Consider the following 22,894-nt stretch of genomic DNA (forward strand, 5'->3'; position numbering starts at 1 on the left):
GTGTGGCCTCATGATTGACAGCTCTGTTGACAAATGGGGCTCCTGCAGCGTTCTGTTCCCGAGTAGCAGAGTAGAGGAGGAACGGTGAGAGGAGACGTAACTAACACTAACACTACAGTCATTGAACTTTCCATCAGCGTGAATATCTGCTTCAGACGCACTTTACGACATGAATGTGTTCTCATGCTGCAGAGTGTTCTGGTCGGTGTGCCGAAAGAAGAAAGCAGCAGACAGAAAGATAAAACAAGACGGAGCGAGACAGAGAATCAGTTGAAAGAACATTTTCCTAATCATTTACTCTGACAGTTCATAAAGTCTAGGAACTATCGGAGCAACCAGCAGAGACAGTTTTATGTGATCTTATCCCAGTAAAAGATTGAGCTGTCATCTCTGGAGACGCCCTGCTTGACTTTCGGGACACTGAGGGACGTTCATTCGTCATCAATTACCTCTCATAACTGTGCAGTGAGAGCTGTTAACACGGACCACTGGCAAAGAATAAAACAGTGCGTCTGCTTGTTGCCTCAGTCACCGTGTTGTTCTTCAGTCTCCGAGCTGCGCTGTTCTAAAGTCGGAGAATACACATGCTTCATACACGGACGGGGAGGTGCAGGGAAGGAAAAGGCTTTGATTGACAGTATGAAAGACGTGCAGTAATGGACGCTCGCTGACATGAACATGCTGTCCCTTCTGAATGCAGAGCTGTGAAACATTAGCAAAGGTTGAAAGAAGGTTTAATGTAGAGTCTGTAACAGGCATCATTAGCATGTAGATGTTCTTATAGGTGAGATGAGACCAGTTCAGTCATTTCTTTATGGTCGGTGAGAAAGAAACACTGATGCCAGGTAAAGAGGCACCGTATGTTCAGATCTGCCTCGATGACACGTGCTCACTCCCAGCTCATCATACAGCTTTGGCTCCATGCTCACTTTACTGAACTCCGTGTGAACAGATGGAGCTGGTTCTGGAAGGTTTGGAAGTTGCTCTGCATGTGATGGGAGCAGCGAACACCAACAGGTTTCCTGAGGGGTTGCGACTCGTATAAGGGAGTGATACAGGGACTTCTCACTCCGTGTATCACTCCGCCTCAGCCGGGTGTTCTGAAAACTGTTGATTAACGTTACAGCTGACTGTGTATGTAGACACTGATCAGGCTGTTACCTCTGAGTCACACACACACACACACACACACACGCACACACACACACACACACACACACACACACACACACACACATTTCACTGGTTGATAAATTAAAACAAACAGATAAGTGCTCATGATAAAAAAGAGAGTGCAGGAGAATGTTTGGGTTGCTCGGCAACAAAAGTCCAGTTTCAGTTAAGTTGATGATCTGTTGGTGATATTTTATTGATATTATTGTTATAAAAGTATAACGGCCTCGCCTGCAGCCTCGTGCTGTGTCAGGTATGAAGCACAATCCAGGATTTTAAAGAATCACGCTATTTAGACGTTCTTGTCCGGTGATGAGGTCGCTGTCTTTCCTCGACAGGTTGTTTGTGATGCAGGACCTTTGTGCACCTGGATGTCCAACAGACGGTTGATCTCTGTGAAATCTTTGGATTTCCTCCCAGGATGAAGCCACACTGATGTTTGCAAAGTGAAAATGTTCCCATCTGGAAACTTCACATTTCAGCTCTCTGGGCCGAGGTTCAGGCGTCACTGCTTAACACAAAATCCCTTGTGTAAGGGGAGTCATGTGGTAAACCTACCGGTCCTGACTGTCAGTGCTCTGCTGGTGAGGAAGAGCGGTGCTGTGCCGAGTGTCAGAGGGGTCACGCTGATCCACAATCAACAAACAGTTTCGTTATTTTCAAGGTGAGTGAGTGCTGAGTCGAGGGCAGCAGAGGCAGCGTCCTCGCCGATCTGTTGGCAGGAAATTCAAACTGGTGGGGGTCCCGGCTGGCTGCTGGGAGGCGGTCTTTGATGTGCAGGAAAACCAGTTTCTCAAAGCGCTTCATAAGAATCGCAGCGAGAGCCACGGGGCGGTTTATCATGTGGTGGAGAGGGAGTGAGCACCCAGGCAGAGCTGCATGCTTTAACTCCTGCCATAGGCTGAACTTTTAATCCCCCTCATGCACACGCACATACACACGCACACACACACACACACACACACACACACACACACACACACACATACACACACACACACCAGAGATTAAATATATAAATAAAATGTAATATTCCACTAAGGTGCACATATTGCATCGCCCGGTCTCTGATCCAGCAAACCTTGACTCCATTGTGGCCTAAACTCAGAAACTTCAAGGTCGTGATTCTGATATAAATTCATGCCACGCACTGAAAACTGCCCATAGAGCAGAAATATTTCATGGCTGCTATTTCTCCTGGATTCAAATTGTGAGCATATGCACGCAGGACGTACAGGAGACGGTGCCTGCACACGGCAGCACTTTACATGTAGTATGGAAGCACACCACATATTGAATGCTGCGTACAGTAAGCATGACACAGTCCAGAAGAGCCGTACGGGCAGTCCCGAGCATGTCGAAGAGGAAATATATTTGCTATATGGCACCGGGATGTTAGGTTCAGGAACAAGATCATGGTTAGGGTTTAAAGAATAGTGATGTTAACTGACTACAGCAAAGTCCTCAAAGTTCTCATGCTTATGAGATCAGTCTCAATCTGCCGTGCGATGCTCAGGGCCTTGTAATCTGTGACAGGTTGTGCTGCTGTGACTGTGACTTGCAGAGTGAAGTGGTATGAATGAGTGTTGTGGCGTGTATGCGCTGACAGTTGAGACTGACATGGCAGCAGATATATCCTTTGATGCTTGACTTCCTCTCAGACCTCTTCGTTCTCCCTTCAGTGTGACACACTTGATTAAAAGTGGATCAGACTGTCGTCTGTTTGCAAGCGAGTCGATGCTCTGTGTTGTCTCCATCCTGCAATCCTTCTTATGAGCCACTTCAGTTCAGACTTGTTGAACTCAAACCAACCAGAGTCAAAGCCAAAAGAAGCCCTCGAAGAGATGAGAATCTGAAGAAGCAGCCCGTCCTCGTCTGCAGGGAGAAAGCTGGTGGCTGAATGAGAGTCGGCCTTTTTCTGCGAGTCATGGATTAGGTTTTTATTGCTGTGGCGTCGCGTTTTGCTTTCAGGCTGCAGCGATGTCTAGGTACCATGAATATTTAACACCTCTGCTACAGTAGAGAGCTAAAGATCAGCCAATCAGAGTCTCTTAAAGGGCTGCTATCAGTTCAGTGCATTGATATTTGGCATTAGGGCCTCTCTCTCCTGGTCGGCTGAGTAGGACGTCATCGAGCATTTTTAAAGTTTAAAGTTAAAACTTAAACAGAACAAACTGAATCACAAATGAAGCTTTAAGGTTTTCTGCACCAAATACATGAAACAACCAAACCACACTTCAAACTTTTAAAGCTTTTAAACGACGACGTACATCTGAGAGTTAATACAACACAAGCAACGATCGAGACAGGAGGGGGCGGAGTCAGTGAGAGCCAACACACAGCTTCAAGTGAAATCGGACGCTGGTGCTGACAGGCAGAGTGTAGGGCGTCAACAACATCAACAAGGTTGATATAGTCATCATCATCATCAGTATCATTAAGGTCAGAGGTCATAAAGAGCTGGGTCTGTAGCTTCTTCTTAAAGGTGAAAGGGACTCTGCGGACCGAATGGAGTTTGGTAGCTCGTTCCACCACCGGGGGGCAACTGAGGAGAAGAGTCTAGTTAGAGACTTAGGGCCCTGTTGTGATGGGAGCACCAGGCACCTTTCATTGGCAGAGCGTAGTGGGCGGGACGGAGTGTAGACCTGGATGAGGGCGTTCAGGTAGGCAGGAGACGTTTTTGTTGCTGTTTTGTAAGCGAGCGACAGGGTTTGAATTTGATGTGAGCGGCAGCTAGGAGCCAGTGGAGGGATACGAGCGGTGGAGGGATACGAGCAGTGGAGGGATACGAGCAGTGGAGGGATATGAGCAGTGCAGGGATACGAGCAGTGGAGGGATACGAGCAGTGGAGGGATACGAGCAGTGGAGGGATACGAGCAGTGGATGGATACGAGCAGTGGAGGGATACGAGCAGTGGAGGGATACGAGCAGTGGAGGGATATGTGTCGTTTTGGGTTGATTGCAGACCAGTCGCGCTGCTGCGTTCTGGATCATCTGCAGAGGTTTGAATGTGCATGCAGGAAGGCCTGCTGGTAGAGAGCTGCAGTAATCAATGTGTGATATCACGAGAGCCTGTAGCAGCAGGTGTGTTGCATGCTCTGACAGGTAGGGTCTGATCTTCCTGATGTTGTACAGGGCAAATCGACATGACCGAGCAATCGAGGCCCGAGACGTGAACCTTAAAGGTTAGCTGGTCGTCAGTTGTGACGCCCAGGTTCCGGGCAGACTTAGTGGGTCTGAGTTCAGTTTGTCCGAGCTGCATGTTGATGCAGGTGCCCAAACAAACCCAAAGTGTGTCTGTTTTATGACTGTGTTGTTCCATCTGTTGCTGCACACGTATGAATCAATAGTTTGGCAGCCTCCTCGTAGGTGCTGTTCGCCCCGTCTGGAACAATCTAATGGAAGTAGATTATAGCCTATAGTCTGACAATAAGACAGATAAGTTATCAGTTCAGTAACAGAGCGTCAGACATACCAAACAAAGAGTGGTGAATCTGTGGTGTTCAACGATCAGCTGACGAACCTGTTCCTCTTACACAGACGGCACTAATAATACGTAAAACACACGCACAGTGGATGTTCCCACACAAAAGGTCAGACCCAGCACTTCTCTGTATGTAAGTCCACTCACAGACAGCTCAGTTTGACCTCACAGGAAGTGACATAACTGCAGAAAGCAGACGGCAAGACGTTCATTAGAAGCAGCTCTCAGCTCGACACCGAGAAAGAGAAGGAGACAGGAGGGAGGCTGCAGAGCGAGAGTGAACAGGAGCTGACGGGGACGATCGCAGAAGACGGAGTTGAACCTTTATTAGAGAAACACACCTGTTACAGGGAGAGAGAGAGAGATGGGGAGAGAGAGAGGACGACAGTGACAGTAAGACAGGGACATGGACACGGATCAGAGCGCTCATTAAGGGAAGACGTGCATGAAAACTGTATCATGGCAACGAAAGAGGAAGACGGGGACGAATGAAAACACAGACAGAGAATATTTTAAAAACTGTTTGTTCATGTCGTCATGGTTAAAGTCGTTATATTTCTGTTTCTGTGCTTTTTCACTGAGCCAAGACGTCACTTTTAATTCCCCTGATAGGAATAATAATCTGCTCCTAAAAGAAGAAGTTGTTTAATTTCTTACATCCAAGAGAAATAATCAGATTCTCTCTGGTTCTTCTATTTACAGGTTTGTGTTTGTGACAAATAAACAACATTTCTCTTACTTTCCCTCCTGGGGATTAATGAAGTATTTCTGATTGTCATTCTGAAATCAGATCTTCTCAGTGAGCTCTTTTACTTGCAGACTTCTTAAGACTTGTTAAGAAAACAAAATAAGTTTTTCAGAGCTTAATAACGCAAGGAAAACAAGTTCCTGTTTAAACAACAGAATGTCTGAACTCAGGAAGAGGTCACAGATCAGTGTTTGGAGGAATAACCTGGTTTTTAATCACAGCTCTGCGTGCTCTCCTCCAGTCTGTCACAGAGCTGCTGGGTGACGTCAGGCCGCTCTTGGAGCAGCTCTGCTTTGTTTGATGGCTCGTGACCGTCCGTCTTCTTCTCGATCACATTCAGGAGGCTTTAATGGTTCACACCTGGATTGGGCGGCCATGACATGTAGAGAGAGATGCTGAGTTAAGGAACATGTGGAGTGCTCTCTTAGTTTGTTCTGCAGCTGTATAACTGTTGGGTTATTTAACAACACGGACACTCAAAAAGCTTGAAGTTATTGTTAGCTGGAAAAGAGTTATTGTAGATTACCCTCCAGGGTTTCTGTGTCTGCCACTGAGTCCAACATGACTTAGATGACTTAGTTAACTACAGCAGGAGTACTCTATCGCTACAATAGTGATATAAATATGAATAAATGCTGTCCTCAATAAACAACAAAAAGCTAAGAGTAAAAATGAAAGTGTTTGGAGAACTCCAGCAGTGATGCAACCTGTCGTCTCTCAGGGACAGGTCTTAGTTTGTTGTGTCTCTGCTGTAATTAACAAATCAAATGAGCATAAATGTGGTTTGTTTTTATGTTTCTCATTGGTCATGAAGTAACTTGAGTGAGAGCCACAGACGGGACAGACGGGCAGCATTCAGAGACACATTTTTTATTTTGTTTTTTTCCTGGGATTTGGTGACGATTTGAGAAATACTAAATAACACCTGCATCATCCTGACGATGATCATACGATGCAGGTAAAGTACATGACCAACGTCCACAGGCAGCTGGATAACAATATCTATTTGTTACCTTTGTTAAACATCATATCTTTGTTGTTGTTGTATAATTAGCGCGTGATGCCTTCAGGAGCCTTGGTCTCTGAGCCCGGTGTCTCCCGCCTGGCAGCGTCTCCAGGCTCAGCGCCCTGATGACATCATGGCTGTCTCCCTCAGGAGGAGCAGGCAGGAAGCACGACGGCCTGCGGGGACTGTGAGGAAGGTGGTCTGCACTTCTCCTCTCAGAGCTCCGCTTCACCACAGTGACAGTAAAAAGAGAGAGAGGAAGTGTGCACGTGTCAGGCACAGGACTAATTAGCTAATGAGAAGGATTACTTTGTGTTGTGATGGACGGCTGATAGTCTGAGCAAGAATACACAAAACATGCTTCAGTGCTTTGGAAGACGATTAGATTCACAGAACCTGCTTTTGTCTCCAGGATTTGTTACCTAAACACTTTCACACAAACCGCACACACACCATTAAATATTTAACACGGGGTCTCGAGGGCGTCAGAACTGATGGATCAATGAGAACGCCCGAGCTCAGAGTAATAAATACTCCATTTTACAATGTTCACACATTAACATGCCCGGGGCCATTAACTTAATATTCACTGCTAAAATGTTCCACTCAGACACACACGCACACACACACACACACACACACACATCTTCATCTGCTCAGCGATGGACATCCTGTGTGTGTAGCTGTTGTGTTTGTAAAGCAGGTAACCAGGTAAGCAGGTAATGCAGAGATGCTCCTGCCTGTACACGAGGCTGTTAAAGCAGGAGGGAGGAGGACGTGTTGTTGGCTTAATAAATGAAACCTCCGAAGGTTTCATGATCGTTCGTCAGTGTTTGTTTGAACCGATCGATTCTTGTTACTGATCTGCGGAGGCCTCCTCGCTGTGGAAACACAGCTGTGCTTCCAGGAGTCGCTCTCACGATGAGGCTGCTTTCATGCACGCTTGAATCTCTTAATGAGATTAAAACAACTTTCTCTGAGGAATCACTACTGAGGGTTTTGTATAAACGAGATCAGAACAAAAGGTGCAAAAAAAAAACAGAGAGAGACATCATAGGAAAGGTTCAAAGCTTTATATAACAGGAGCTGAAAGGAAACTTCCTGAGTATCCATGATGTCCTCACAATCCTAGAGCTCCGTTTGATTCGTAAGGGCCTGTGTCCACTAGCAGCGTTTTTGGCGCTGGCTGCTGCTGTTTTTCTTACAATGCAGTTTAGTGTTTTCAGCGCTCGGCGTCCTCAGCGCAAAAACGCCCTCGACATCGGCTGTTTTTGTCGCTGCACTCTCAGTTGAAAGTAGTAAAACACCGCCACCCTCTTCAATGTCACTTCTCCCTCACCGACCAATCAAAATCAAGAGGGGGCGGGACTTCTGATGTCGACTTTGTCAACAACAATGGTTTCGTTTTTTTTGAGGGTATCTCCAGGTGTAGAGCTGCTGCTGACGCCAAGAGACGATTCCTCTCCATCGTGTTTAGGTTTTCTTCTGTGAATAAAAGCAAATATTAAACATACAGAGCGTTTAAAACAGACTTTACGAAAAGCTGGAGTAGTTTTAGGGAGGGAGGGATCCTCCTCTCATGCATACACCAGAGACTGTTAGGTTTCACATAAGGACATTAAATACTCCAAACAAAATGTATTAACATAAATATTTCAGATCCAAACATTTCAAAGTTTTCACTTGTTTTTAAAGTTGAATTTCTTTCATTTCAGGGTTGTTTGAGTTGTTTGAAGATTTTTATTGGATGAAAAATCTGTTGAAGCTGCAGATTCTTGGACATATTGTGCAAATAACCATCTACTAAATATCTTTGAAGTTTTCTATGTTTTGATTCATTTTGGGCAATAATATACAAGTTTCATTCAGACCACAGAAAGAGCGTGACGGAGTTCTTAATTACACGATGCTTTGACTGAAACATAACGACCGTGTTTGCATGTTTAGTTCTTTGACACATCAGCGCTGAACTCTCACGTGAAGTCCTTCTGAACTGCTTCTCCTCTCTCTTTACAGACAGCAACTTCGTTCTGGGAAACGCCCAGGTGCAGTCGCTCTACCCCATCGTCTACTGCTCCGACGGCTTTTGTGAGCTCACCGGCTACGCCCGCGCCGAGCTCATGCAGAAGAGCTGCGCGTGTCACTTCCTGTACGGCCCGGAGACGAGCGACCGGTTAACGGCTCAGATCCAAGGAGCTCTGGACGAGAGGAGGGAGTTCAAGACCGAGCTGGTTTTCTACAAGAAGGAAGGTGAGACTGCAGGAGGGCTCTCTGTTACCCGACCTGAGAGACCCCAATGTTTATTCAGCGGAAAAACAAATCAATATCTCCGTCAGAGCTTCTTCCCCGGCCACTTAAATGAGTCAGAAGATGCTTTCTGGTACAGTTTCCTGTGACAAACACTGTCCGACTGGCAGGAGATGCCACTTAACACTGCAGGAAGTAATCTGATTCAGTTCAATATAAAATATTATCTGTTAATGGAGCCACAAGTGAATTTTCAAATTGAACTCTAATTGTGTTGAGTGAAAGAGAATATTAGAGGAAGGACATTAGGCCGTGCAGAAAGGAGAAAAATTAGAGGGAGAGCTTGTTCTCAACATTTCTGCTTCATTCTTAAACTGCAAAGAACAAGAAAAGATAAGTGAGAGGAGATTTTTATATTTTATAAAAAGACACGTCCCTCCTCGTCTTCTTTTTAAGCCCGGCCGACAATTATTCCTACATTAGAGGAAAAGGCAAGACGTGCCATGAAAACAAAGCTTTCCCTTTTTCTTACTGTGTCCATTCGTGCCACGTTAAACACACATATCAGCTTTAAAATGGTAAACTGTCAAAGCTTATTGAAACTAGTAAAAGAACCCTACCGATCATTAACGTCTAATAATGTTGAAGGTGCAGAAAGTTGACTGTGATTCTGTTAGGAGCATGAATCTGGGCTTGTCTTAGACTGTTCTGTTTGGACGGTTGATTTAAAAAGTTCTCTTAGTCTCAGAGGCGCTGAGCAGAGCCTTTAACCCCCGACAGCTCTCAGAATCAGCTCAGCAGCCGACAGATCACACTGAGATGCTTCTGTGCAGCTTTCAGGTGTGAATGTGTGAGCGTGTAAACAGAGCTTCCCTGGATACCAAACAATCCAAAAAGTCATGTTAGACTTTAAAAGCCCTGCTGACTTCCACACAGTAAATACTGTAGATTGAATGCTGCGCTCTGCCTGCTGTGTTGAACACGTTGGCAGAGGGAACGGGCTGCTTGTTTAGTGGCCCAGCGCTTCAAAATAAGATTCTTCAGGTCGATCAACCAAGCTACAGACTTTATTTAACACAAAGTGCTTCCTGGTTGAGCTGCAGAACATTCTCCACCCTCCACAACACAATGTCTAAGATGTAGTCAAAAAGGCCAGAGCAATATACTGTCAATGTGTGTGTCATCAGCACAGAAGTGTCAGCATGTCATCGTTAAAAAGCTGAGGACCTAGACTTGAACCCTGAGGAACTACGATACCCCCTTAGTGTCATTTCTGGACCCTGTCCTTTAGCTTATTGTTGTCATTTGCCACTGAAGTCAGGTGACGTATGAAGAGCAGAAAAGTCTGCTCAACATGACGGTCGGGGGTGAATGATGAGTCAAACAAACACGTATTTCATCATAAAACCTGGCTCCATGTCTGTGTGACACAAATCACCAGTAGTTGATTCTTTCTAAGTTAAGCAACATACGTTCGTGAAGTCAAACGTGATAATTTACTAACATATTCTTAAGCACTTATTTACACCAAAAACCTGATCTTTATCCTGAATGTATCATTGTAGTTTTTGCACCTAAACATAACCAATCTGCAGCTGTTTAACATCGCATTAATTATTATTAATTAATCGTATTATCGCCAACTTAACTGCTTTATTTTGAAAGTCTTACCAGCTGTTGAATATGTATCAAAGCTGACCTCATTAGAGATCTCTTCACGTGCAAACGCTGACACAGAGTGGTACCTAAACATCATATTTTGAAGCACTGTGGACGTTTTTGACTCTGATATGATTCCATATGTGCAAATCAGTTGACTGAGGATTTATGAATAATGTGCATATATAAAGGAAGCCATGGCTCTTTAATGTGCAAAGTCAAAAGAGCTTCCTCTTGCAGTGGCTGGCTCACATGTTTCACTCTGAATCGATCCAGTCAAACGCTGCAGCAGGCAGAAACGAGGTCGACTTTACAAACAACTTCACATGAATGTCATAAATTAATGAATTCTTAACTCTAGTAATGAGTTTACATTTTACAAATACTTAAAGGTTATATGTATTCACTTTATATGGCGTGCCAAAGCTCTTGATTGAGCTGCAGGAAGAGATGGAGTGTGTCGGGGCGGAGGAGAGAGAGTGACAGCAAAACAGGAGAGTGAAAAATGTGAGCCGGGCTGTGAAAGAGGGAGAAAAATCTCCACTCATTCATCCACTCTTTATTAATTATTGACGAATCGGAGCTGTGATTTGTGATGAGAAGGAGAAGATGAATGAGGAGGTGAAGTAGAAAAGGCTCGCTCTACAAGCAAGAAGTATAACTCGATAGAAGAGAGAGAGACGGGCAGACACGGACACATCTGCTCCTCTGAGATATAAGCCTGTAACAAAGAGCAGCACAGTGTTATAAAGCTTGTTGCTCACAAACACACAGATGACAAATTAGAAGTGTTTCATGCTTTTATCAGCTCCCTGTGAGCTCACATTAGCATTTAGCTTTTCTCCAGGGGAGCGAGGAGAAGAATAAACACGTAGTTCCCTCACCAGAGCCCGAGGAGTCGTTTTAAACTGTGTTTTATTAAATAAGTATGTAGTCAAAATATATTCACAGAAAAGAAACACATTGAAAGAATAACTGATAATGTTCGTTGTTTAAAGAGTAAAAGACAAACCAGTCCAAGTTCACTTTAACTGTGTTTTAATAAATATCTTTTAATTGATACGTGGAATAGAAGGGGCAGTGGTTCGAGCTGTCGCCTCTCAGCTAGAAGGTTCCTGGTTTGAGTCCCGGTTCAGACGTAGTGGGCCTTTATGTGTGGAGTCTGCATGTTCTCCCCGTGCATGCGTGGGTTCCTTCCGGGTACTCTGGCTTCCTCCCACAGTCTAAAGACATGCTGGTTAGGTTCATCGGTGACTCTAAAGTGCCCGTAGGTGTGAGTGTGAGCGTGACAGGTTGTCTGTCTCTATGTGTCCGCCCTGTGATTGACAGATGACCTGTCCAGGTGTAACCCCGCCTCTCGCCCAATGCGAGCTGGGATAGGCTCCAACCACCCTGCAACACTTGATGAAAAAATAGTTTTTAAAAGATATGTAATAAAAAACAAGAAAAACAAGTGAAGCTCTTTAGGCACACCAGCACTTTGAGCTCAACGCTAACTCTGGCATGCTAACATGCTCACCATGACAATGCTAGCTTACTGATGTTTAACAAAGGCGTTAAATAGCAGAAAAAGACTTTTGCAAATTAGCCAGGAACAAAGATTACAAATGACACCGATGAGAAAGTCATAAAGCAAAGTTCAAATGAAAGAAAGAGGCACTCACTGATGTGACAAGATGTTAAATACCTTATCGTATGTTATCCTATCTTATCGTATCGTATCGTATCGTTAAACTGTATTAATCATGTCTTGATGACCTATGACCTTACCATCAAACTCTCGCTGATGGAGGCACAGAACTTCCTCTGCTGCCGTCCTGTGTTCAGCTGACAGAGCGGTCAGCATCCTGCCAGGAGAGACACGGTGTGACGTACGAGGACTTTATGGTGGACAGAACAGCAGGAAGCACTCTCTGTCTTTCTCTGACTAAGATATTAAAGCCTGAGACTAATGAAGCTGATACAGGACTTTGACATGTCAGGCTTTATTTTGTTTCCTCTTGGCTGATATTTATGCATGCTGAACCCGAACAGGAGACAGTTTGTGTTGTTGCAGCTGCTTTTGTTTCCCATGGTGTTCCAGTCAAACGGGGACAGCCTCAGCGCGGTGTGTGTTTTTATTGAGGCGATCCTCCCTCTTGTTTAAATGCATTATTTACATGCATCATCCCCTGTTGGGAATTAGTCTCAGAGCTGCAGGGAACAGTATGAGACGTACAAAACGGACCCGCAGTGTCACGAGTCGGAGCTTACAGGTGAGTAACAGGAAACCAGAACAGATTGTTGGAGACTGATTTCATGCTTTTATTCTGCAGCCAGCAGGAGGTCCTGTTCCATGACCTCAGGTTCAGGACGAGGATGCCAATATTCAGCTTTTAATGTCGTCAACAAGTCCAACCAAACAGCCATTTAGAGATCTCAGAAAAAACGTATTGTTTTATTTTCCACAGTTTGATGTCTCATATTCTCCTGCGCTGTAGACTCCTCTCAGGGCCGAAGTGGAACTCGTGTTTTATGCGTCTGACCAGCCCGCTATAGTTCAGAGCCGACAGGAGATATAGAGCCTAATAGAAGGTTTATCACTGCTGCAGTGCAGTAGTAATAATGTTGTTCTTAATGTACTTTTTATTGTATAAAAGGGCCAAACTTCTGTCTGCGTGCAGTTTTCTTGCTCGTGCAGTGAGAGACAAAACGGCTGCACATGAGTTTGTTTCTATGATGACAACTTCTTGATAATTAGGTAACATAGCACCCTCTCATTGCTGCTGTATGATAGATTAGCATCTCCCTGTTACTCTCTATTATAAATGTGTGATGCTTATTATGTACATGATTCACAACCGTCTCCAGCAACGTTCAGTGTCCGTCCAATCTGCTCCCACATTTGAGCTCCTCTGTCTTTGTTACGATCTGTGATCCGGCGAAGTTCCACACGGGCGGGGCAAGAACAAGCTTGTCTTTCATTTCCTGTTCACTACGCCAGAAAATCCTGCCCGTCTAATGTATTAGGATGCTGGGTGTGGCTGCATGCTTCCCGCATCCTAAGTGATCTTAAAGAAAATTACGATCTTAACGATCTTTGTGCCTCTTTCTATTGTAGTTCAATTAAAAAGACATGCTGATTTATGTCCATGTGTTCATTTTCCTGACAAGTTAACTTTTAATTATTTGATGATGTAAAAAGCGGGTGTGACCTCATGACTGACAGCTCTGTTGGGGGGGGGGGGGGGGGGGGGGGTAGCTTTAATGAGAGGAGGAGGAGACGTAGTGCGTCTTATATATACATCGGTCCTCACTCACACTAGTGCATGAAATAAATATGCAACAAATGCAAAAACACTTGAGTGACGTGCCGAGGTTACAGGGCTCAGCTGTTTCAGGCAATCACTTAATTTTCCGTCCATTATCTCCCGCCTATTTACAGTTTCATCACGGTGGCTGCATGCAAGGTTTTCCAGATGAAATATATGTCCTTCAGTGAGTTCTGGGTCTACACACCCCAGCATCCTGACAGGCATCCTACTCCTACTACTGAAATCGTCCTTTTGATGCAAACGAGCAGCAGCTCTGGACGTCCAAGCTCCTCCCTTCACCTCCTCCTCTAAGGCTGAGTCCACCCTACAGAGGAAACTGTCAGCTGCTTGGATCTGTATTCTCTTAAGTGAAGATCTGAAGTAAGATCGTAAACTTAGACCAAAGGTGTCTTACAAAAAAGGTTTTCAAACTAAGCTGCGTTACTCTGTTTTTAAGTTCAAAGTCGGTTGATTTTAACCTTTGCGGACCACAATCATCTTCTACAGTGTTAAAACACTCCTTCTAACAATGTAAGCACAAACACAGATGGCATTAATGATGCATGTTGGGCGGCGGTTTAAATATGTGATCAGAGCCGAGGAGCTGCCTCAGGAAGGCCGTCAGAGGAATCTCATGCAGGGAATGTGTATGTGTTTTCTGTGCTATTGTACTTCTCAGTTGAGTCACGGCCTGGAGGAGCTTTAAAGTGAATCTATACTGCCTGTTATCTCCCTCTCCATACTGCTCCTCCTCACATGGGATCCTCTGCAGGATATTCAGAGGGCACAGACAGCAGAGAAAAAGCAGCTTTTTGAAGCAGCTCTGAATGAATACAGTCTCATTATAGCTGCAGGCTCGGAGTCCTCTACCATGTGGTCACACGTGGAAAAGTTCTGAGAATATAATAACCTCTCTACCGGTCAGGGAAATGTTTTTTTAATGAATGACATAGGAAATGTTATCGCTGACGCACACAGATGTCATCTCCTGCCTTCGCTCACTTTTTAATCGCCTCTCCTCTGAAAGCGTCTCATTTGAAGTCTCGGTGTGTTTGACGGACTCTTCAGATCCTGAGCCAAAATGATTCAGATCACAAAGATTTACACAGTTAAATTATCTTCAATAAGAGCGCTGATTCTCTATGTGGATGTACGTTTGATGAGTGACGCACTGACTGTGTGCATGTTTGTGTTCTCTTTAGGTACTCAGTTCTGGTGTCTTCTGGACATTGTACCCATTAAAAATGAGAAGGGTGAGGTGGTTCTGTTCCTCGTGTCCCACAAAGACATCACAGACAAGAAGAAGGACCAGGACCCGGAGCAGGGACCTGACACAGGTGAGTTACACCTGCTTGCATTTCTAGTAATGGATGTGACACTATGTATGACTACTAACCGTATAGTAGCCTCGCAGTCTGTCAGTCAGAACATGACCTGCTGTCATTTCTGTTCGGAAAAGCCAACAACCATCCTGACTGACATGTACGAGCCGCCACAGATAAATCAGTGACACTGACAGAGGTCTGGTGAGCACAGACACAGCTAGCTGCTAATCAGTGCTAACATGTAAATATAATAATGAGTGTTAAAACAGTGTGTGAGACGTGTTGGACGGTCTGTTCGTCCAACAAAGCGCACACACAGATTATCTGTCTGATATTTACATGAACAAATCTCCAAAAGGCTCCAACAGCACAAACACGGCCCAGAGGTTACGTTCAGTGACTGAGTTAGCTGAGGGGACACCTAGCAGACAGCTAGCAGCTCCCACCTGTCATTCAAAGAGGCCACGCCCCTAATGCTGCATCACTTTAAGCCTTAAAGGTCCCATATAATACTCCTTTTCAGCAAGTTCACATCGGTCTCAGAGGTCCCAGAGGTCCCAGAACAGTCAATTTGAAGTCTGTTGCCTAAACACCCAGTTTGTTCCTGGCCTTCAGCCAGCCTGTAACTCCCTCTACTGAGAATGAGCTGTTTCTGTGTCTGTAGCTTTAAATGATAATGAGCTGTGCCTGTTCACGCTCCCTCCCGCTCCGGTACCATGCGCTAATTCGGTTGCTATTGGCCGGCTCTGCCTTCAGTCAAAGAGAGACAGGCACCTTCCTTTAACACCGGCTCTGGTTGGCTATTGTAGGCTGAGAATCAGTAATGGAAGCTCCTATTGGTTCGAATGAGACCTCTATAGAAAGCTAAGCTAAGTTATTACAGTAAATACACGGGGAAATGTGGCATTTCTGACGGCTAATTAGTAACGACGAACGGCGATCCATGGATACTTATCGATGGAATAATGCTTTTGGACTAAATACTTTACTGGATTATATCATCTGGACCTTTAGCAATGTACCAGGAGGGAATTTATGAAAATAATATGCATCAGTGGAATACAGCGAGCCTTCATCGGTGAGTTACGTCAATTTTGTAAATGTTTGTTTATGTTCTGTTGCCTTTGATTGCACCCGCTGTGGTGATTGGATCTTTTAATGGTTCATATCAATCGAATCTTGAGCTTGATCGTAGCTTTCCAACGATGTGACACACGAGTGGCAACATAAAGTTATCATCGTAGCTGCAGGGCAAATATTGTAGCAATCGCGATGACGGCCCGCCGGCGGGCCATAGAGTGGTAACGGGTTTTAACGTAGTATAAGGAAACTATGTTACCAACAGTAACTTACGTTAGCTGCTATGCTAAAACCATTCAACAGGCTATCACGCTCGGTAGGCCTATACAGTAAAGCAACATGACCTCAGACGAAGGAGGTAAAAATAGACTCCTGTGCTCGTTTGTGCAGCCAACAACAGAGCAGCTGCCACGCTTTGCCCGTACCTTCGCCATGTTTATTTGACCGGAGCAGCGTTTGCAAGAGGAACAAAATAGCGCCCGCAAGGAAGTTTCAGGGGGCAGACCAAACATTTATCTGGGGCGGGGTCACCAACCTGGAGGAGGTGTTATTGCCCTTCATGACGTCATGTAGGGAAAAGCTGCAATCGGGCTGTTTCAGCACACATTTTCTGAGAAGTGGAGCAAGAGAGGAGAGGACAGACTTTTGTCATGTCGGGGGGGGTTTGTAGACGGGCAGGGGGCGCATGTTATTGTTAGGAAACCATTCCAAAGGGAATTTTGCATAATATGGGACCTTTAATATAATGTAAACAGGTGAGCTGTATAAAGATTCTCCCCGTACAGTTGTCATGAAGAGAGAAATGAGCTATAGAGACCCAAACTGTTTTTGTACCAGGCTGTAAACATGTTTATTTCTGCTGTAAAGTTTAACATGGGGCTCTATGGGGACTGACTCACTGCTGGAGACAGCCTCAAGTGGACACCAGAGGAACTGCAGCTGTTGACACTTATGGATTTGGATTTCTTTTGGTTCTAAAGGTGTTCATAATATTTGGGTTAAAGTAAACACACAGCTCAACCAAAACATTGAACATGGGTCGATTTAAAGATGCAGAAATGTAACCTTGTTGGAGAAGCTCTTCGTGTCTGCTGATACAGCACACGTAGCACCGTGTGTGTTTTTCATCTTCTCAATGAAGTTATATTCTGGGATCTGTTTCAGATTTCACAATGGCTGCTTCTCATAAAAAGACATGACAGCTCTGTCGTCTTCTCCGCGTCGTTTGAATCGTTTTTAAATTACCTTTCATAAGCACAGAGTGACTGCATGTTACACCTTTCATCTGTTAAAGTGCCACCGTGGTTATTGTAATCTCAAACAAACAGCAATTAAGAATCAGTTCATCATTTTCATCCGTCCTTTAATCCTGCGTCTCTCTGCAGTGTAAATCTCACCCTAATTAAACGTGTCTGTCAATTTCATTATTACATTCGTATTAATGACTGCGTATATTAAATGCACGTGGTGAACCAGAAACATGCTGTCAGAGACGACACACAGCGGCATGATAATGCAGATACTCGACGGAGGGGGGGGTCGCAAGTGAGATTACCAGGCTGAGTTTGTGAGTTAATTAGAGGCAGTCAGGAAGTGATTTATGTCGGGGACATGCAAACTGTCAGACATCTTTTATGTACACACTCGCTGACGTGAGGACTTTAAGAGACAATCGTGAGACTGCCCGTCTAAGAACGGCATCCGTCGTCCAAGTAGGTCCCAGAACCAGAAGCAACAAATTACAAGAGCTCATGTTGCTGTGACTGAGTAGCTTTTTCGTTTACTTGCACTTTTTAGTAAGTCAACTGTGGACATTATGCTTAAGGTTCCCAGCTCTGTGAGCAAATAAAAGAGAGGGTCTTCACACATAAAATGCATCTCTGTCATCATAATAGTCATGTGTTCGAAATACCATACTATACTAGCAGTACACACTGATGTGGCCTAAATGTAGTGTGCAGTATGCAGACGAAAGCTAAATGTGCAGTATGCCAAAAATACCCAGATACTGATTTGGAAAAAATCTCCAGTCTACCTCGCCTACTGTATCCCACAATGCAAAGTGCTGCAACGTCACAGCGGCAGTTGAAATGGCAGCAGCAGCAGAAGAGCAGAAGGGGGCGCTGTAGCTAGAGAAGCAGCTTTTTCTTGTTGGCGGGCTGTTGTTTAGTTCTGCTTTCCAAAACCGGAAACTGACGCCTGGCGATGCATACGACAAAATACATTTGATCAGCTCCGTACTACAGACTACCGCTGAACGCAGTATGTCGTATGTAGTATACAGTATATAGTATATAGTATACAGTATGCAGTATATACTATACAGTGTATAGTATATAGTCTTAGTCTTCCTGGGTCTGAAAAATCTGCGTCATTGTGCTGATTTTGGTGCGAGGGGTAATAGATTTGCAGGACATCTTGATTTTTAATTTGTTTTTTTGACTTGTTGAAAATAATTTAGCACACACTGAAAGTCTTGTTTCTGGCATGCAGGGCCAACAGAATATACTTGCTCAGATTACGTCTGTAGGACCTATAAAGGGAGCCCCGTGCCAAGTTCACCCGCCTCCATCGTTAGATTTTTGTCGCCTGTGGCCTCGAGTCCGTTCATCTCCCTGATGTTCACACCCGGCCAATAAATAGATTTTAGTTGTAAACGTGGTGGTTGTGTTTTACACTCTTTATCGAGCCTCCATCAGGTCCTGCTGTGAGTTGTTTGGGGCGTGTTGAGCTGCTTGTTTTTCCTGAATTTAAAACTGAAAGAGCAGATTTAAACATCTCAGAGGCTCGTGTTGAGTCTGTGAAGGAAATGTCTTAATCACTGCTCAAAACTCAGCATTCAATATTTTGTAATCCTGCAGACGCCTTCCTGAAAACATCGAACACACGGTTATTACCAACATTCAAATCTGACTTTTAAACCCCCAAATCTCTACCACAGAGAGAGCTGAATACCGACCGTGTGGAGAGACGGGGAGAGAAGCAGATTAATCAAGACTCTCGAGATGAAGTGGGATGTTTAAATCTGTAGTTTTTTTACATTAGACTTCAGAGCGGCGGTCTGCACTGCTTCCTCGTGGGAAAGAGCACCTGCTTGAAATCATTTCCCAAATTTCCACCCACTCTCTCGATTGGCTGAATATCTCATCGCCTTACAGCTGCAATGATTGAAGCCTGCTTTCATATACTGCGGCTGTATATTACACAATGCACGAGTTATTAGCTTTTAATTCAAGCTCCCATATTCAGGGTACAGTACACGCAGCAGGGGGCCGAGCACAGATAACGAAACAGACAAGACAAGAGGGAGGATGAAAATGGGACATGACACTTTATCTGCTCACACGACGCTCAGGTTTCTTCCAAATTAAACACCTCTGGATGTGAGAACAAAACAAAAAGTGACAAACAAGGAGGAAAATGAAGGAATGAAAAGACTCTGACATTTACACTGTGATGAACTGACACGTACAATCACATTTACCTGTTTGTGCTGCTCAGTGGGAAGCTGCTGCCGGGCTGAGCGGCTCACTTCTGGCACTTAGCTCAGCGTGAAGCGCCTTTCTAAACACAGAATGAGTTATTGAGAGGGAAATGGAGGGACTGAGACGGCTGAACAAGGCTGGGGACACAAAAATCAAAGAATCAAACAGAGGGACTTAATAGACCGTACACAAAGGCGTACTCTTAAGAGTACAAACTGACACACTCTGGATTGAGCTGCCACTTGCTCACACATTCCCTCACTGTTAATTGGCTGTGTTAATAATTTAACATGTATGGCCAGCCCATTTTCCCTGCCAGCACGCGCAGGCTCCCCTGGTGAACGCGTATACTCTGAAAAGCAGCACATCAGTAATCACGGCCTAATGAGAAGGATGTACCCGCAGGCCCGTAAATACCATCTCCTGCTTTGCATTCGCTAATCAGCCGGCAGCTAGAGCACGTCGAGCAGTTTATAGTGTAAACAGACCGCAGCCTACGAGTCTGCTTAAACACCTTTATTTCTGTGTGGGGCTCTGAGACCTCAGCTTCCTGCTTCTCTAAGTCACACTGATAAATCACAAGGCCCATTTGTTTTGTCCCTACAGTCATATGATGTTGGAAGACTCAGAAAAATGTGTGTAAGACAGGGAGAGGTCACCCGTAGGAACAAAGACCAACTGGAAGTCATATTAAGCTGAAAAATGGTGGATGAAAGTAAACATTGTGGAGACGGCAAGACACTTCTATGAACTCATGTATTGTAAATCATTTTTTTCATATGGCGTGAAGTAAATCCTTCGAAGGACGCGGTCTACGAAGGAGGAGTCATTTGAAGTGTAGACGGTGAGGCTTAACTAAAAAGAGACAGCTGGTCTATGTCGCCTAGCAACAGGTAGCTAGCAGACTAACTAGCTATCGTAACTAACGTCTAACTTAAAGATAATTTGTTTCAAGGCCCCTTTGTCTTTTTAACGTTTTTTTTAAATCCAACATTTACTAAATCTAACACCTCTAAAGGTCATTAATTACACCTGTGCTGATTTACTGTTGGAGAGGGAGGAAGAGGGAAGACTAATAATTGAGGGGGACTAGTGACTTCCTGTAGTCTGAGAGTGATTTTGATGTATTGATATCCTCGGACACGATCGAGAGCCATCTACCATCGCCTAATGTGCAATCAACGTGATGAAGTTCGCCCCAGGTGCTTTCATTTAAACGATTTAGTATATAAAGCAGTTAAAATGAGCTTAAAAATCTACAGCAGTGAAATCCAACATACACATTTATGTGGTTAAAACATTATAAACTCTGTACGGGACCATCTCACTGCACAAAGGCTTCTTTTACTTTCATACTTTGTGGATATTTCCCTGATGATACTTGAGTCACGTTTTGGACGCAGGACTTTTTCCGGAGTATTTCCAGAGAATCTGAATCCTCCCCCACCGCTGAGATGAGGATACAGAGTTCCTGCAAACCCGCCCTGAATATGACGCACAAATCTTATTTACTGGCTGAAGATGAAATGATTTGGTTACAGGGCTGGGTATTTGCCAAGCATGACATCATATTAGGGCCAGACAGAGGAACGATCATAATAGGAAATGTAAAATGGAAATGAAGCGGAGGAGAAAAGATTTTCTGTCTTGATGGCGGCTGAACAGAAAATAACTCTCTTACCTCTGCGGCGTGTGTACAATCAATCTGTGCTCTTTCCTTACCTGCACGACGACTGCTTCACCTGATCTTATCTCTCAGTTATTCAATAAATGAAAGAAAGGATGACGTGAGAGAGAGGTTGGAGAAGAGCGGCTATTGTTATCGATTGTGCTCCGCAAATAGAGATCTGGATCTCAGCCCAGATTATGATATTCCACATAAAGAGCTCCCAGTTTAGTCAATAAAGAGCCACGAAGGCAGACAGCAGGTCAATATCATATTAAATATTTACCCACAGACTTGAGCAGCATGTGTACAGCAGAACATAGCACTGGCACACAGGAGCAGTGGGCGAACATAAAGGGGATTCAGCGCTAACACGAGCTAGCAAAGAGAAATGGTTTGACACATGTTGGACTGGAGGTAGCTGGAATGAGACAGCGGTGTTGTGTATCTCGAGATGTACAGGTTACTGTATGTTTCCAGTGCCTCTGTTAAACATGGCTGTGAAAGCTCCTCCTCTTTGCTAAGAGGAGCTTGTGTTTCAGACAACTGATTGATTTACATGATGCCAGAGGAAACGCATACAAATCAAACTACTTGTAATGTTTGCTAGAAATTGGTTGAATGCTAATGTTAGCTGTTGTGACGTAGCTGTTGGTAACCAGCTAACATTACCAAGGTATTTAGACCTTTCTTATCGTATCATGCAACACTATCAAGCAGTAATGTTAGCTATAACGTTGTTGGATGCTAGCATTAGCTGTTAGCTAAAGATAGCGAAGGGGTTATCAAATGTGTTGTTTTATTTTGAAATACGGCAGGATAGAAGCGACCATGTTTGGATGACAGGGTGGAGATGGAGAGGAGTGAGAGCTTAGCAAACGTACTCTTCTCAGCAAAGGCAAGAACTAGCTTGGTTAGCATTTTTCGCTTTAGACACAATGTACTTCCAAAGAACAGCAGAGTGTCTAAGCTCAAGGAAACGCTGAACAACAGATTATACAGGTCGCTGTTTAATTCCAAGGTAGCCCCGCCCTGTAGCAGACCCTGCTTTATCATCTCTGACTCTAAATGGAGCATCAGTGACTAAATGAACATCATGCTGTGTTGAAGAAGACTTGAAACTAGAGACTGAGACCATAAACTCATTAGGAACATGTTTACTGAGGGAATACATCAGGAGAGGAGGAGGAGCATTTTCTCATAGACTTCTATAGAATCTGACTTCTTTTGTAAATCATGGAGTTGCCCCCTACTGACCATCACAGGAATGCAGGCCAAAGGCATGTACAGAACTGTAACTGTTTCGTTCCCTTCTCCTCCACAGACGAGGAAACGGGTCTGGAGGTGCATCAGGTCACTCGGCCTCCGGGCTTCAACGCCAACCGGCGGCGCAGCAGAGCTGTTCTCTATCACCTGTCAGGACACCTGCAGAAACAAGACAAGAGCAAGCTCAAGATCAACAATGTAAGTCTCTCTGCACATGTGTACATCTTATCTAGCCGGCTCATGTCATCATTTTTCAATGATAAAATGTTTGGCTGCCAAACTCGCCCCAGACCGCCTCTGATGTCATCAGTGTTTTTGAGACGTTTGCATTGATTTATTTACAGAGGAAAGGATTCTTTAAAACCCTCCACAGATTGTGTCAACAAACAATCTGTTCTGAAGACATTTCCAGATTCTTCAAAGACTCGTTCATCACAAAGGAATAACACGTTAAAACAGAAG

General features: G+C 44.4%; 1 protein-coding gene across 1 annotated transcript in view; it reads left to right on the forward strand.

Moving 5' to 3' along the window:
- Positions 1-8,516: 8,516 nt before the first annotated feature.
- The window catches only part of kcnh3 (potassium voltage-gated channel, subfamily H (eag-related), member 3), a 50,359-nt gene continuing 35,981 nt past the window's right edge, over positions 8,517-22,894 (forward strand). The window contains exons 1-3 of the mRNA XM_069662632.1: positions 8,517-8,661; positions 14,813-14,947; positions 22,491-22,630. Coding sequence (XP_069518733.1) covers positions 8,532-8,661; positions 14,813-14,947; positions 22,491-22,630 — 405 coding nt within the window. The 5' untranslated portion in view covers positions 8,517-8,531. The remainder of the gene's footprint in view (positions 8,662-14,812; positions 14,948-22,490; positions 22,631-22,894) is intronic.

Source organism: Semicossyphus pulcher, unplaced genomic scaffold (genome assembly GCF_022749685.1).
Source record: "Semicossyphus pulcher isolate SPU_LCO1_2020_fin unplaced genomic scaffold, fSemPul1.0.p SCAF_15, whole genome shotgun sequence".
Lineage (NCBI taxonomy): Eukaryota > Metazoa > Chordata > Actinopteri > Labriformes > Labridae > Semicossyphus > Semicossyphus pulcher.